At 40.6% G+C, this 14,928-nt stretch overlaps 1 protein-coding gene across 1 annotated transcript in view; it reads left to right on the forward strand.

The window, feature by feature from the left end:
• The first annotated feature begins 355 nt into the window (after positions 1-355).
• Positions 356-14,928, forward strand: part of LOC126454999 (lachesin-like) — a 1,180,169-nt gene continuing 1,165,596 nt past the window's right edge. The window contains exon 1 of the mRNA XM_050091142.1: positions 356-461. Within this exon, the coding sequence (XP_049947099.1) occupies positions 434-461 (28 nt within the window). The 5' untranslated portion in view covers positions 356-433. The remainder of the gene's footprint in view (positions 462-14,928) is intronic.

Below are 14,928 nucleotides of genomic sequence, written 5' to 3' on the forward strand. Positions count from 1 at the left end.
TGTTTTAAACCAATTTCTGCCAAGAAACTTACATCCGTACCTTGATTCCAGAACGTGATGCGTTGTGCTCCAAAATGTAAGCAGAATTCAATTTCGAGACGATATGACAGAGAGAAAAGAAAAAGCTCACAAAAGGAGAATAGTGTTAAAACTAGGCTATCATAGCCTTCAGGCACTGAGAGTAACTGTTTGTAAGTGCACAGTGACAACCTTTTATCGAGATTCTATCGCCGCTTTCTGCTTTCCATGGAGTAGTGTAACTGTTGTCTTATCCCGAATTGAGCCTCACGACCTCCAATCCTCAATCTGCATGCCGCGCTGATTTGTTTACGTCGGCCTCTGTCTGATACGGAGCGGCTTGCCAAAGAGCTGGTCAGTTCAGCTTTCGCCTGACTGCATCGCTCGTGGAAGTGTGTCGCGCGTCGACGTGGAGATGCTTGCGACCATCTTTCTGTTATTCGGTGAGTAGTCAAGCGTGGCACGCAAGATTTCTACTTGTACAGGTTGATCCAGAGCCCCACCGACAAACATTCAGAGGTTTTTCTGCGATACATTCTGAGTATTTTGGCGTCATGGACCCACGGACTTCAGTGGCTCCTAAGTGAGTAATAATGTGACAGTAGTTTGTGCGGTTTGTTACTGCAGTCGCACTTGGTTTTGTGAAAATACCTTCAGAATAGTGAAGAGGAATGTAATATGCAATACCAACGTAATAATCCTCAGACGGAACATTGTACTGTGACGGGTTTGCCGTCGCTGCGCCAACGGCTGAACATAGCTTCATCGTGCCGCTCTTACGCTACATTCAGTGAAACCACGCACAAGATGCATATCGGCCAACTCTTCATCAATAAACCTATCCACACAGCAGTGCATCTCAGTTAACGAAAAAACAGACCCAAGACATAACCGAACAGGACTGAATGGAAGCTTTAAGGCAAAAATTGGTCCTACTGGTGTTAACAGCAGATAACGTAATCGAATGGAAATAAGACACACAGTGCATACTGCGACACTTGCATGTTGTGCACTGTTTGCAGTGCAATACAGTTACAAAGCTAACTGTGGCACGAAACCAAACGCAATTCAGTATCTCTGTTACGAGCCGCCGGAGAACGTGGATACCCTATACAAAAAAATTGATGATGTATCCCTGAACAACTTATGAAAGTATGTCGATGGCGTTCTGATTCACCCTGTATACTTCAACACAAACACAACCTGAGACTTCTCGTATTCAAAGAGCTGTTGTTGTTGTTGTGGTCTTCAGTCCTGAGACTGGTTTGATGCAGCTCTCCATGCTACTCTATCCTGTGCAAGATTCTTCATCTCCCAGTACCTACCGCAACCTACATCCTTCTGAATCTGCTTAGTGTATTCATTTCGTGGTCTCCCTCTACGATTTTTACCCTCCACGCTGCCCTCCAATACTAAATTGGTGATCCCTTGATGCCTCAGAACATGTCCTACCAACCGATCCCTTCTTCTAGTCAAGTTGTGCCACAAACTTCTCTTCTCCCCAATCCTATTCAATACTTCCTCATTAATTATGTGATCTACCCATCTAATCTTCAGCATTCTTCTGTAGCACCACATTTCAAAAACTTGTATTCTCTTCTTATCCAAACTATTTATCGTCCATGTTTCACTTCCATACATGGCTACACTCCATACAAATACTTTCAAAAATGACATCCTGACACTTTAATCTGTACTCGGTGTTAACAAATTTCTCTTCTTCAGAAACGCTTTCCTTGCCATTGCCAGTCTACATTTTATATCCTCTCTACTTCGACCGTCATCAGTTATTTTGCTTCCCAAATAGCAAAACTCTTTTACTACTTTAAGTGTCTCATTTGCTATTTAATTCCCTCAGCATCACCCGACTTAATTCGACTACATTCCATTATCCTCGTTTTGCTTTTGTTGATGTTCATCTTATATCCTCCTTTCAAGAGACTATCCATTCCGTTCAACTGTTCTTCCAAGTCCTTTGCTGTCTCTGACACAATTACAATGTCATCGGCAAACCTCAAAGTTTTTATTTCTTCTCCATGAATTTTAATACCTACTCCGAATTTTTCTTTCGTTTCCTTCACTGCTTGCTCAATATAGAGATTGAATAACATCGGGGAGAGACTACAACCCTGTCTCACTCCCTTCCCAACCACTGCTTTCCTTTCATGTCCCTCGACTCTTATCACTGCCATCTGGTTTCCGTACAAATTCTAAATAGCCTTTCGCTCCCTGTATTTTACCCCTGCCCCCTTCAGAATTTGAAAGAGAGTATTCCAGTCAACATTGTCAAAATCTTTCTGTAAGTCTACAAATGCTAGAAACGTAGGTTTGCCCTTCCTTAATCTAGCTTCTAAGATAAGTCGTAGAGTCAGTATTGCCTCAAGTGTTCCAACATTTCTACGGAATCCAAACTGATCTTCCCCGAGGTCGGCTTCTACCAGTTTTTCCATTCGTCTGTAAAGAATTCGCGTTAGTATTTTGCAGCTGTGACTTATTAAACTGATAATTCGGTAATTTTCACATCTGTCAACACCTGCTTTCTTTGGGATTGGAATTGTTATATCCTTGTTGAAGTCTGAGGGTATTTCGCCTGTTTCATACGTCTTGCTCACCAGGTGGTAGAGTTTTGTCAGGACTGGCTCTCCCAAGGCCGTCAGTAGTTCTAATCGAATGTTGTCTACTCCGGGGGCCTTGTTTCGACTCAGGTCTTTCAGTGCTCTGTCAAACTCTTCACGTAGTATCGTATCTCCCATTTCATCTTCATCTTCATGCTCTTCCATTTCCATAATATTGTCCTCAAGTACATCGCCCTTGTATAGACCCTCTATATACTCCTTCCACCTTTCTGCTTTCCCTTCTTTGCTTAGAAATGGGTTTCCATCTGAGCTCTTGATATTCATGCAAGTGGTTCTCTTTACTCCAAAGGTCTCTTTAATTTTCCTGTAGGCAGTATCTACCTTACCCCTAGTGAGATAAGTCTCTATATCCTTACATTTGTCCTCTAGCCATCCTGGCTTAGCCATTTTGCATTTCCTGTCGATCTCATTTTTGAGACGTTTGTATTCTTTCTTGCCTGCTTCATTTACTGATTTTTATATTTTTTTCTTTCATCAATTAAATTCAATATTTCTTCTGTTACCCAAAGATTTCTACTAGCCCTCGTCTTTTTACCTACTTGATCCTTTGCTGCCTTCACTACTTCATCCCTCAGAGCTACCCATTCTTCTTCTACTGTATTTCTTTTCCCTATTCCTGTCAATTGTTCCCTTATGCTCTCCCTGAAACTCTGTACAACCTCTGGTTCTTTCAATTTATCCAAGTCTCATCTCCTTAAATTCCCACCTTTTTACAGTTTCCTCAGTTTTAACCTACAGATCGTAACCAATAGATTGTGGTCAGAGTCCACATCTACCCCCGGAAATGTCTTACAATTTAAAACCTGGTCCTTACATCTCTGTCTTACTATTATATAATCTATCTGAAACCTGTCAGTATCTCCAGGCTTCTTCCATGTATAAAGCCTTCTTTTATGATTCTTGAACCAAGTGTTAGCTATGATTAAGTTGTGCTCTGTGCAAAATTCTACCAGGCGGGTTCACCTTTCATTTCTTAGCCCCAATCCATATTCACCTACTACGTTTCCTTCTCTCCCTTTTCCTATTACCGAATTCCAGTCACCCATGACTATTAAATTTTCGTCACCCTTCACTATCTGAATAATTTTTTTTTATTTCATCATTCATTTCTTTAATTTCTTCGTCATCTGCAGAGCTATTTGGCATATAAACTTGTACTACTGTAGTGGGCGTGGGCTTCGTATCCATCTTTGCCACAATAATGCGTTCACTATGCTGTTTGTAGTAGCTTACCCGCATTCCTATTTTCCTATTCATTATTAAACCTACTCCTGCGTTACCCCTATTTGATTTTGTGTATATAACGCTGTAGTCACCTGACCAGAAGTCTTGTTCCTTCTGCCGCCGAACTTCACTAATTCCCACTATATTTAACTTTAACCTATCCATTTCCCTTTATAAATTTTCGAACCTACCTGCCCGATTAAGGGATCTGACATTCCACGCTCCGATCCGTAGAGCGCCAGTTTTCTTTCTCCTGATAACGACATCGTCTTGAGTAGTCCCCGCCCGGAGATCCGAATGGTGGACTATTTTACCTCCGGAATATTTTACCCAAGAGGACGCCATCATCATTTAATCATACAGTAAAGCTGCATGCCCTCGGGAAAAATTACGGCTGTAGTTTCCCCTGGCTTTCAGCCGTTCGCAGTACCAGCACAGCAAGGCCGTTTTGGTTAGTGTTACAAGGCTAGATCAGTCAATCATCCAGACTGTTGCCCTTGCAACTACTGAAAAGGCTGCTGCCTCCCCACCAACGGCAAGGTCCTTGGTTCATGGGGGGGGGGGGGGGGGGGGGGGAGATTCAAAGAGTAATCTCTTTAAAATTAAGTGAATATGTGTTACAGAACGTCTCGAGTAAATTAATTATGAGTTCAATTTTCATCTTCCAGGGTGTAAAGACTAACAGATGAGATTAGCACGAAATGCACTGACCAGTCAGTGTACGACAGGATTAAATTATTTATGCATTGTGTGAGTAGGTAAAGAGTAGTACTAAATGCCCATACTGCCCAATAGGTGTTACGACTCCATCCGACTTACCTTTCTTAACAAGTAGAACTGGCGTCGAATACTGTCTTCCAAATGGTTAGTTAGTTACATGTTCCTAATGTTATTTGAACGATTGTTTTATGGGAATGATGTGGAACGAGTTAGTTTAAGAGAAATTACCATGAGTAGTGTTAACATTAATGGACAAATCATCACAAAATTTTGAACATGGCTGCACGTTCCGAGACCGTGAATAGGTATAATTGAAAGAAAACAGTCCACGGTCACTATTTTTAACGAATTAACCGGGTTTCGAAACTGCTAGGAGTGTCTTCCTCAGAATTTAAAACACAGAAAGGTCTATGACATGGTCACAAAATTATGACTAAAAACGTATGATACAGGGTATAAGTACGACTCCATCCGACCTCCCTTTCTTAACAAGTAGAACTGGCGTGTAATACTGTCTTCTAAATGGTTAGTTAGTTACATGTTCCAAAGGCTGCAATCTGTAACCACGCAAGTAACGAGCTGCCCTTAGTGGCTCTCCACCACAATTTTTTATCTTAAATTTCTTTGTGTCTAATGCCCTTTTGGCATATTTATTATTTTATAAATGACATATAAGTACTGCCAATCTTTCACTATGATTCTGTATTTATACACTGTATCATACGTTTTTAGTCATAATTCTGTGACCGTGTTATAGACCTTTCTTTGATTTAAATTCTGAGGAAGACACTCCTAGCACTTTCGAAACCCGGTTAATTCGTCAAAAATAGTGACCGAGTGCTGTTTTCTTTCAATTATAACAAATTATCATTTTATTCCTAGTCATACATCTACACTGAAAACCAAGATTTTTTAAATGTACTGGCTGCCAGTTTTTACTTAGAATTGCGTCCATAAAATACAAGAGGTTATCTAGAAAAAATTATTTCGTACGACATTATTGAGTGTAAATATGTAAAATACGTCAGGAGGCTGCTAAGTTTATTTCCTAGATTAGCAATTATACGAAGAGAAAAAGTAGTTAAGCTTAAAGAATTTCAGTAATATGCTTCTTCCAGTTCAAGTTTTCATCAATATGTACACACAAACAACTGAAGCATTCTGCCCTACTTACTGACTCCTGTTCATGTTCTACGTCGGTTGTTGGTATGTCTATACTTGTACAAAAGTGAATTTAATGTGTTTTCTTCAAAATTTGGGAAGAGCCCATTCTTTAAAAAATACTATTTACTTACTCTTCTGTTGCTTTCTCTCTGGCGGAATTTATTATAAAACTAGTATCGTCAGCAAAATGTACCAATGTTTTTTGTTGAGTATTCAGTGGAAGATCATTCACGTGTATAAGGAACATGAGTGGACCCAACATTGAAGACTATGGGACTCTCTTTGTGATTTTTAGCCTAGTCACTAAAATTTCCTACCCTTCTGACATTGTCTGAATTATTTTGCATTCCGTTTGTCAAGTATTATTCAAACCAGCTGTTTGTAAAGCTACCAATTCCATAAAACTTGTGTTTTTCTACGAGAGAATCATGATCTACACATTCGAAGAACTTGGAGAAATCACACAAAATATCAACAAGAGATATATTATTATTTAAGGCTTGTACCTATCTGCAATCCAAACTGTGGTACGCTAAGAAACTTATTTCCACTTAAGTGTGAGACTGCTTTTTCAAATACGTATTTTCGAGAAGGATATCAGTAAGGAAACTGGACGATACCTATTTAAGTTTGTCTTGTCTCCTTTCTTATGAAATGGCTTAATAATTGCATACTTTCGCCTGTCTTGAAAAATTACTTGTGCTAGTGATGCATTGCTTATATCACGAAGGACATTACTTATTAAATGGTAAGAATTTTTCAGGAATTTGTTTGAAATACCACCAACCCCACAAGAGATTTCTAAAGTATTTCTACAGTTATATTAATTTCAGTGAATGATGTTGGTGCTACTTCTAGTTGCTTAATGTTTCGTGGAGTGGCATTTTTAATATAGTCTCTTGATTCTTCATCTGAACCATTTAATCCTATATTTGTTATTACGTTTAGAAAGTGAGTATTAAAAGTACCTCCAACTTGTGAACTGTCAGTCACAAAATTGTCATTTAGTTTAATGGTTATGGAATCTTGTAACTTACTAGCTGTCCTGTCCCCCATTTGACAATGTCCCATGTAGTTTTAATCTTATTATATGCATTATTTATTTCTGTCAGAACGAGCACACTTCTGGACATTTTAATGGCTTTCCTTAAAATACTACAGTACTTTTGGTAATATGCAGGTAATGTCGGATCTTGGCTTACTCTGGCCTTTACATAAACTTCCCTCTTCCTCTTACACGATATTTTAATTCCCTTAGTTATCTGTAGCTTACTAAACTTTTAATGAATCTTTTGGATAACTTTCAAATCTTGACAGAACTTCAGTCTCGAATAAACTGTAATTGATACAAGCACCTGTTTCTACATATACGTCCTCCCATACCATTCCTCTTAGCTTACTCTTAAAACAGTGTATCCGGTTCTCATTAAGAAGCCTCACTGGTTTGTATGGACTTGTCTCAAGGATGTAACGTGACACGCTGTGCATTTTTATTAATTGTGCATTATGATCAGATTGCGTACACATTAATTGTTTCACTTGAGCACTGTCTATGAAAACGTTACGAATCAGTGTCCTACTATTTTGCTGCATACGAGCTGTGAAATTGACTACTAAATTAGATTGAAACACCCAAACACTAATTCTAATTCATTTTTCCATCAATATATTTAAGAAATATGCAGTGAAATATCCACAATATACTGTTTCCTTCTACGTGACATGAAGCTCAATAATGCATCAAAATTTCTCGTAAATAGCTGAAAGTTTCCTATACGATATCTTTAGAGTGTTACAGTTACTAGAGAAGTATTCTACAGTAACAACTCACAAACTTATGTTTCTAAGTTCTGATCAACACAAAAAAATTTTGTTTCCTTACTTTTGACTTTACATCCAACTTTTACATATGTTGAAACTGTTCCTTTTTCCATTTTAAGTCTGCACGAGAATGATGCAAGTCTATAATCCTTGAAATTTAACTTCTCCGTCCCTGTAGTTACGTGTTGTTCAGAGAGGCAAAGAACATCTATCCACTCAGAATCTTCCACATCTCTGGGCGCACAATAAGCTCATCTGTCTTGTTTTTCAATCTTCCAATGTTCTATTGAAACAAATTAAATTTATTTTTCGGGGAGCTATTACAGGTATTATGGTCTTGTACTGCTCTGATTTCTTTAAATACTGTCTGCCTGTAACGTGACTCTAACTTACAAAATATGCCCCTTTGATGTCAGCTGTCTTACCAACTATCATACCGACTTTGTCTTCAGTGCTTGTGACACCCCTGACACTATCTGCTATCACTAGATCTTTACCCCGACGTTGCTAATCTTCCACTCTATGCGCCAAATTTATTTAGCGCTGAAAAGTAGGATACCGCCTCCATGCACCGGCATATCAAATTATTTGGGGACAAGTCTTCCTAACAAATAATTTAAAAATTAATAGCGTTTTCATTACTTCATTTGACAGTATTATTAACAAATTGTACTCACTGTAAAAATTGTCGCCAAATTAAAACCGTTATTTATTTTAATTTTCAGTATAGTAACCCATCAATTTTTCACACTACTCATACAGATTTAGTAGTGCCTTAGCTTTTGCATCTGTCTTTGTTCGTTTTGGGTACTTAAATCTACTCTGCCTATCTACTATATTGGAATTAATTCTGATGCACTTGATGGAAAACAGATGGGGACTCCTATGTGTTGCTGTTAACGTCTTCTGTCGGATGATTGGTGTGATTGAACTCTCCACGCTACTCTCTTCGATGCAAGTCTCGTCGATTCTGCACAAATACAACAACGAACATTCATTTCAATCTGTTTTTAAAGATCTCAGAATGTGTCCTAACAGCACATTCCCAAATCTTCTGATGTCTTCTTGTCCGAATTTCCATTGCCTGATTACATTTTACTTCCTCTCTATTTTCGCCACCATCTGCCTGGAAATAGGAAAACTCACAGTAATTTAGTTTCTCATTTCTTAGTTTAAATCCATCGTATATTTGGTTCGACTATATTCCATTACCCGAGTATTACTTTTGTTGTTGCTCATCTAATTACAACTTTTATTTCCATCCAACTGCTCTTCTTTACCGCGTCTCAAGATGACAATATCGTCAACAAACCTCAATGTCTTTATTTGTTCATGCTGCATTCCTTCTATAAATATGTCAAGTTTTCTTTACTGCTCGCTAAATGAACAGTAGGATTAATAAAGTGAATAGGACTTAAATCTGTGTCACTCACTTCTCAACCAGATCTTCGACTCTTATAATGGCAGCCTGGTTTCTATGGAACGCGTAAACAAATTTTCGACGCTTGTATTTTATCCCTGCTACCTTCTGAATTACGAAGAATATACTCCAGTCACCATCGTCAAAAGGTTGCTCTAAATATAGAAATGCTATAAACGTGGGTTTGCGTTTCTTAAACTTACCTTCTAACACATATCGTAGCGTTATTATTTTTGTCACTCGTTTTCTACGTTCATCCAAAACCCCGGACTTCCCGAGGTCGTCTTCGGCCATTTTTTTTTTTTGTATTCCATTTTTCTGTAAATAATTGTGTGTTTATGGAAGCATAACTTACTAATCTGATAAATCGGTAATATTTACACTTTGCAGCATCTGCCTTCCTTAATACTGGAATTATCCACATCTGCATCAGACTCCAAAAGCCACTTGATGATGTTTGGGGGATGGTAGTTCTGGTTCCACTCAATATTCCCTTCCCCTTTTCTGCTCAGCAATGGGCGCGGAAGAATGCTGTCAGTCAACCTCTGTACTGGCTCTAATTTCTCACATTTTCTGATTGTCATCATTTCGCAAGATGTGTGGGGGAGGAAGTAATCTGTTGTAACACTCTTTCCGGAAAGTGCTCTCTCGAAATTTCAAGAGTAAACCTCTCCGTGATGCACAACGCCTCTCTTGTAGCGTCTGCGACTGGAGTTTGCTGGGCATCTCGGTAACGCTCTCGCGTCGACTAAACGATCCTTCGACGAAACGTCGTTCTTCGTTGGATCTTCACTATTTCTTCTATTAGTCCTTCATAGTACGGATCCCAGATGGAAGAACAGTACTCAATAATTGGTCGAACAAGAGCCTTGTATGCCATTTCCTTCGTGGATAAGTTATATTTCTTTTAGATCTTGCCTATAAATCTCAGTCTCTTTTCTTACTGTTTGCTTTATGTGATTCCACTTAAGGTCGCTCTGAATAGTTATTCCAAAATTCTTACGACAGATATTGTTTCCAGGAATTTGTCTTCAATAGTCTAGTTGTGCAGTAGTGGAGTTCCTTTTCCATGTATGCGCAATGTGTTACATTTATTTACGTTCAAGGTCAACTGACATAACCTGTACCATTGATTAATCATCTGCAGGTTATTCTGCATATCGATATTGTCCTCTGACCTTGCTACAGTCGCATTTGCAAAGAATAATAAAGCGCTTCCAAAGATTGCTACTAATCATTTAAATACGCTGTAAACAGTAGTGGTCCTATCATACTTCTTTGGTGCACTCGGAAAATTATAATTACATCTGTCGATTTTGTTTCTTTAAGGGCGACGTGTTGAGTTCTATCTACAAGGAAGTCTTGAATGTAGTCACAGATTTGGTCCAACACTGGGTAAGCTTGTATTATATTTTCAGTATACGGAAGTGAGGGTCGGTGTCAGTTGTGTTCCTGAAGACATGGAACACGGCATCAAATTAATCGCCTTTGTCTAAGGTGTTACCGATCTTATGGAAGAACAGAGCGAGCTGAGTCTCGCAAGATCTCTGTTTGCGAAATCCATGTTCATCTTTATAGAGGAGATTTTCGTTGATCAGCGACCTATGATAATCTACTACAAGGGGAGGAAGTTCTTTCGCATAATCTTTATAGAATACTACAAACCCTGATCTGGTCCTGATGCTTTCCACTACTAATCGACTGTAGTTGAATTATTATTCATATTGATGTCTGAGTATATTACACCTCGCTCACATACAATTATGAGCCATACCTGTATGGCCAGTACCTACACTGAGGCTGAATACCTCATGTTACTGTTGAGGGAATGTGATGCGGAAAGTAAAGTTTACAAACGGAGCAGACGCAAATGGCGAGTCCCTGTAGCATGACGCGACCCGCAGAAGGGGAAGCGATTTTAACAAAGACTGCACCTCGGAACGAGCATCCCGAAAACGGCAAAGCGGACAGGCTGTTCTGCGCTACTGTCTCGAAGATCTATAGAAAGTGGTTGGAAATCACGTAAAGACGACAAGGTGTTCGACGTCTACGCTTTGTCATAGGACTTGGTGGTCGGAGGCTGGTCAACTCTGCAAATCTTATTAGGCGTCAATCTGTGGCATATCTGACGACAGAGCTCAATGCTAGTGCAGGCCAAAGTGTTTCGGCGCGTACCGATCAGGGCACGTAGGTGAACACGGTGCTCCGCAGCAAACACCTTTTCTCACTTATCACAACGACACCGTCAGTTAAGATTTCAATGGACACTGTATTATCGAATTTGGGCCGTGTATCAATGGAAAGATACACCAATGGAAACGTTTCTTGTTACACCAGATCGTTGGTCGTGTCTGATTCTACGACACCCAGGCGAACACCTGTTCGAAACATACACAGGGCCACGGACGCAGGCCGGTGGGGCCAGTATTATGCTACGTGGGACATTCATCTGGGTTTCCATGTCACCCGTCTACAGCTGTGGACTGTATGAATACTAACGACCATCAAATGAATCGTTCCGTGCTTGGTGACTTCCCCGACAACCATACTTTTCCAAGACGATGAATGTTTTGTCACAAGGCCATAATTGTGCTACAATGGTTTTATGAGCAAGAATAGTTAACTCACGTTGATATCTTAGCAACCAGATTAGTATTATCTCAACCCGATGGGACATCTGGAACATTATCGGGTGCCAGCGTTTCCCTTGCTTACTCCTTGTATATATTCCCTGCACTTTTAAGATTTCTAGTTATTACTTGGTACTGGCTTACCATCTGAGCTCTTCATATTCATAGAGCTCCTCCTATTTTCCCTACTAGCCCGTAATTTCGGGTAAATGTGTGACCTGTACATAAACATCGGGACACCTACCAAGGACTTCTCGAGTCCATTACACGCAGAATCCTCGTTGCATTGCAGGACAGTAAGCAGGTAGTCATACTGTTCCGTCTCATCAATGTGTCTTGTGTACCAAGTAGAGCAGTTTTCCAAGTGACTGTATACTCTGGGCTGTATACTCCTGGATGTTTATACTGAAACCAATTATATGGGGAAATACATCCGAATTATTCACTGTCTAACTGTTGACCATTATTTCTCGTTCAACTCAGTCTCTCATTGGGAGGTTTATCTTCAGTGACATGACATTTACGTTAGTGAGTTACCTCATAGTTTTTTCTAGTATTTTCACCCCATCTTGACATATTAAGTAAATCACGGTGCCATTAAACACTCAATTTAAGTTTGTAAGAGTTCCTCTTTATTTCACCAAAACATTATTGCTTTTCACATTAATATTCCTTATATTTACACTGATCAGCCAAAAGAGTATGACCACTTGCTTAGGCCGCGCGGAGTGGTCACGCGGTTTGAGGAGGCATGCCACGGATTGCGCAGGCCCTCCCGCCGGCTGTTCGTGTACTCCCTCGGGCATGAATGCGTGTGTTGTTCTTAGCTTAAGTTAGTTTACGTTAGAACCGATGACCTCAGCAGTTGGGTCCCGTAGGAATTCACACACACACACACACACACACACACACACACACACACACCACCTGCTTAATAGCTTGTTTGTCCGTCTTTGGAACGAAATACATCACTGATTATGCGTATCAGGGATGCGACAGTTTGCTGGTAAGTTGGTGGAGGTATGTGGCATTAGATGTCTACGCACAGGTCACGTAACTAGTGAAAGTATCGAGCAACTGATTCGTGTATGTAATGATGGTGCTCGAGAGCTGCTCATATGGATTCAATGGGAGCAGGCGACTTTGGTCGCCGAGACATCAACTTGAGTTCGCTATGATGCTTCCCAAGCCTCTGTAGCACAGTTCTGGTTCCCAGACGCGGGCAGTGATAGTGCTGAAAGATGACATCAACGTCTGGAAAGACCTCAAGCACGAAGGGATGCAGGTGGTTCACAACTGTCAGTGTATCTTGGATTACCACCATGGGTCGAACCACAGGTCCAACCACAGGTCCAACGCAAGCGCAGGAGACTGCTCCCATCAGTCAGCGTCCGTAGTCTGATGCACATTTCGAGCGGCCGTTCACCTTGATGACGGCGTTTGTGGAGACGAAGATCGACCTAACGTTGCAAAAATATGCTTCACGCGAAGAGCCAAAACACTTCCGTTGATCGATTGTTTAATCACGACGGTCCCGTGTCCACTGCAATCGTAATTGACGATGTCGTTGGGTCCACATGTGAACAAGAAGAGGTGGTCTGCTGCAGAGCTCCACGTTCAACGATGTACGATTAACGGCGTGCACCGAAACAATTGCGCATGCTCCAGCATTGTGGCCTTTCGGCAGAGATGCCACAGATCGCCATCTACCCTACCTTACATAGCAGACAAGCCTCCGAAGCCCAAGAGTCATGCACGTCCAGGCATTTGGCGCCTAGTTGTAGTTTCACTTTCCTTCTACCTCTTTCCGTCGATGTTCACGATATTACCGCAAGAACATTCCACTTACTTCGTCGTTTTGGAGATACTAGTTTACAGACTCTACGTAATAATAACCTGCCCTTTGGCAAAGTCACTAATCTCAATGGATTTCCCTGTTTGCAACCAATATCTTCACTTGGCTGGTCCCCCGGCCGTGTCTGCTCCGCTTACACACGTTTGTTATCGCGTCCCGTCCCCGCAATACCACCAAGCGGCATCCAATGTGTCGGTGGATGGGGTCACAATGTTTTGGTTTATCAGTGTAGATCTAGTTGATAACGTTTAATAAACAGGGTGATTACAATTAAATTCAGACGTATGGGTACTCAACTTTATAGGAATGATGTGCACTGCAGAATTTGCATTGCTAGTAGTGCTAATGTTATGATATGCCGTTAGGGGCTGGTACTGGTGCAGTGGCGTAAGTCTGAAATACAAGCATCAATGTGTATTACAGTTTCAGGCTGTCAACTTAAGTCTGGACAAGGTGAGCAGTGCTTTACTCGTAAAGTTGTTTATCAAAACAACAGCAATGTGTTGCCGCTCTTCGCGAGTTTCGATGGGGCAAAGGAATACGGAGAGGTCCTGTTTCCTACCGGGATTGAAGAACATGATTTACAAGAACAAATTATCTGGCGATTTGAGAATTATTCCTGATTGAAACGGACCGCCAATTGCGCCACAAATTGTTGTAGAATTTACTGTTGGCATGACTGAGAAAGCTGGACGCAATATGCGATCTTCAAGCAGTCCACGAGCTGTGTCACGACAACTGTACAATTCATGGTCACCGCTCGAAAAGTGCTGCGAACAGTTGTGAAATGGTGTCTGTAGTGTGGTTCCACGCTGTCACTGATGCAGATGGCCGTCACCCTGAGCAAAACATTGTAGCTTGGAACGTAAACATGGTATGCAACTAACAAATGTCACCCACTCATGTTCAAATTAAAATGGTGGTTTCGTTAGTTCAGTTTCGCATGACCTTAAAAATGTTTCCACAAAATTTCTTCGTCCTGCCGTCATTAGTTTTCCATGGGGAGCCTCTCAAGTAGTAAAAGTTTCTTTATAACCACGCTGTACTTCGTCAATGATGAACTGCGTCACAAGTGCTTCAGTTGACTGGAGACAGGACAAATGTACCTTTTATGCTTCTTGCGTTACTGAATCAAACCAAGAAGTGATGTTATTTCATAGTGAACATTTACAAAGTTTAAACAGATGTTTTGTTCACACTGAGCAGCAACATGAGTCTACAATCCTCCAGTAATTTTTATTTAGGGGCTTCACTGTTTACTCGAGGCAACGATCAGAAATGAATTGCGAGTGTATTGATTGTGATAACACTGGCCTGGTAAACAACGAGGAGCTTGTTTTTGCACAGAAATACACTCTCATCAGACTGCGACTGACTTTCTAACCGTAAAATTATTAATTCATTCATCTTCATTACTTACACTTGGAGTGTTACAGACTT

The sequence above is a fragment of the Schistocerca serialis genome, chromosome 1 (genome assembly GCF_023864345.2).
Source record: "Schistocerca serialis cubense isolate TAMUIC-IGC-003099 chromosome 1, iqSchSeri2.2, whole genome shotgun sequence".
Taxonomy (NCBI): domain Eukaryota; kingdom Metazoa; phylum Arthropoda; class Insecta; order Orthoptera; family Acrididae; genus Schistocerca; species Schistocerca serialis.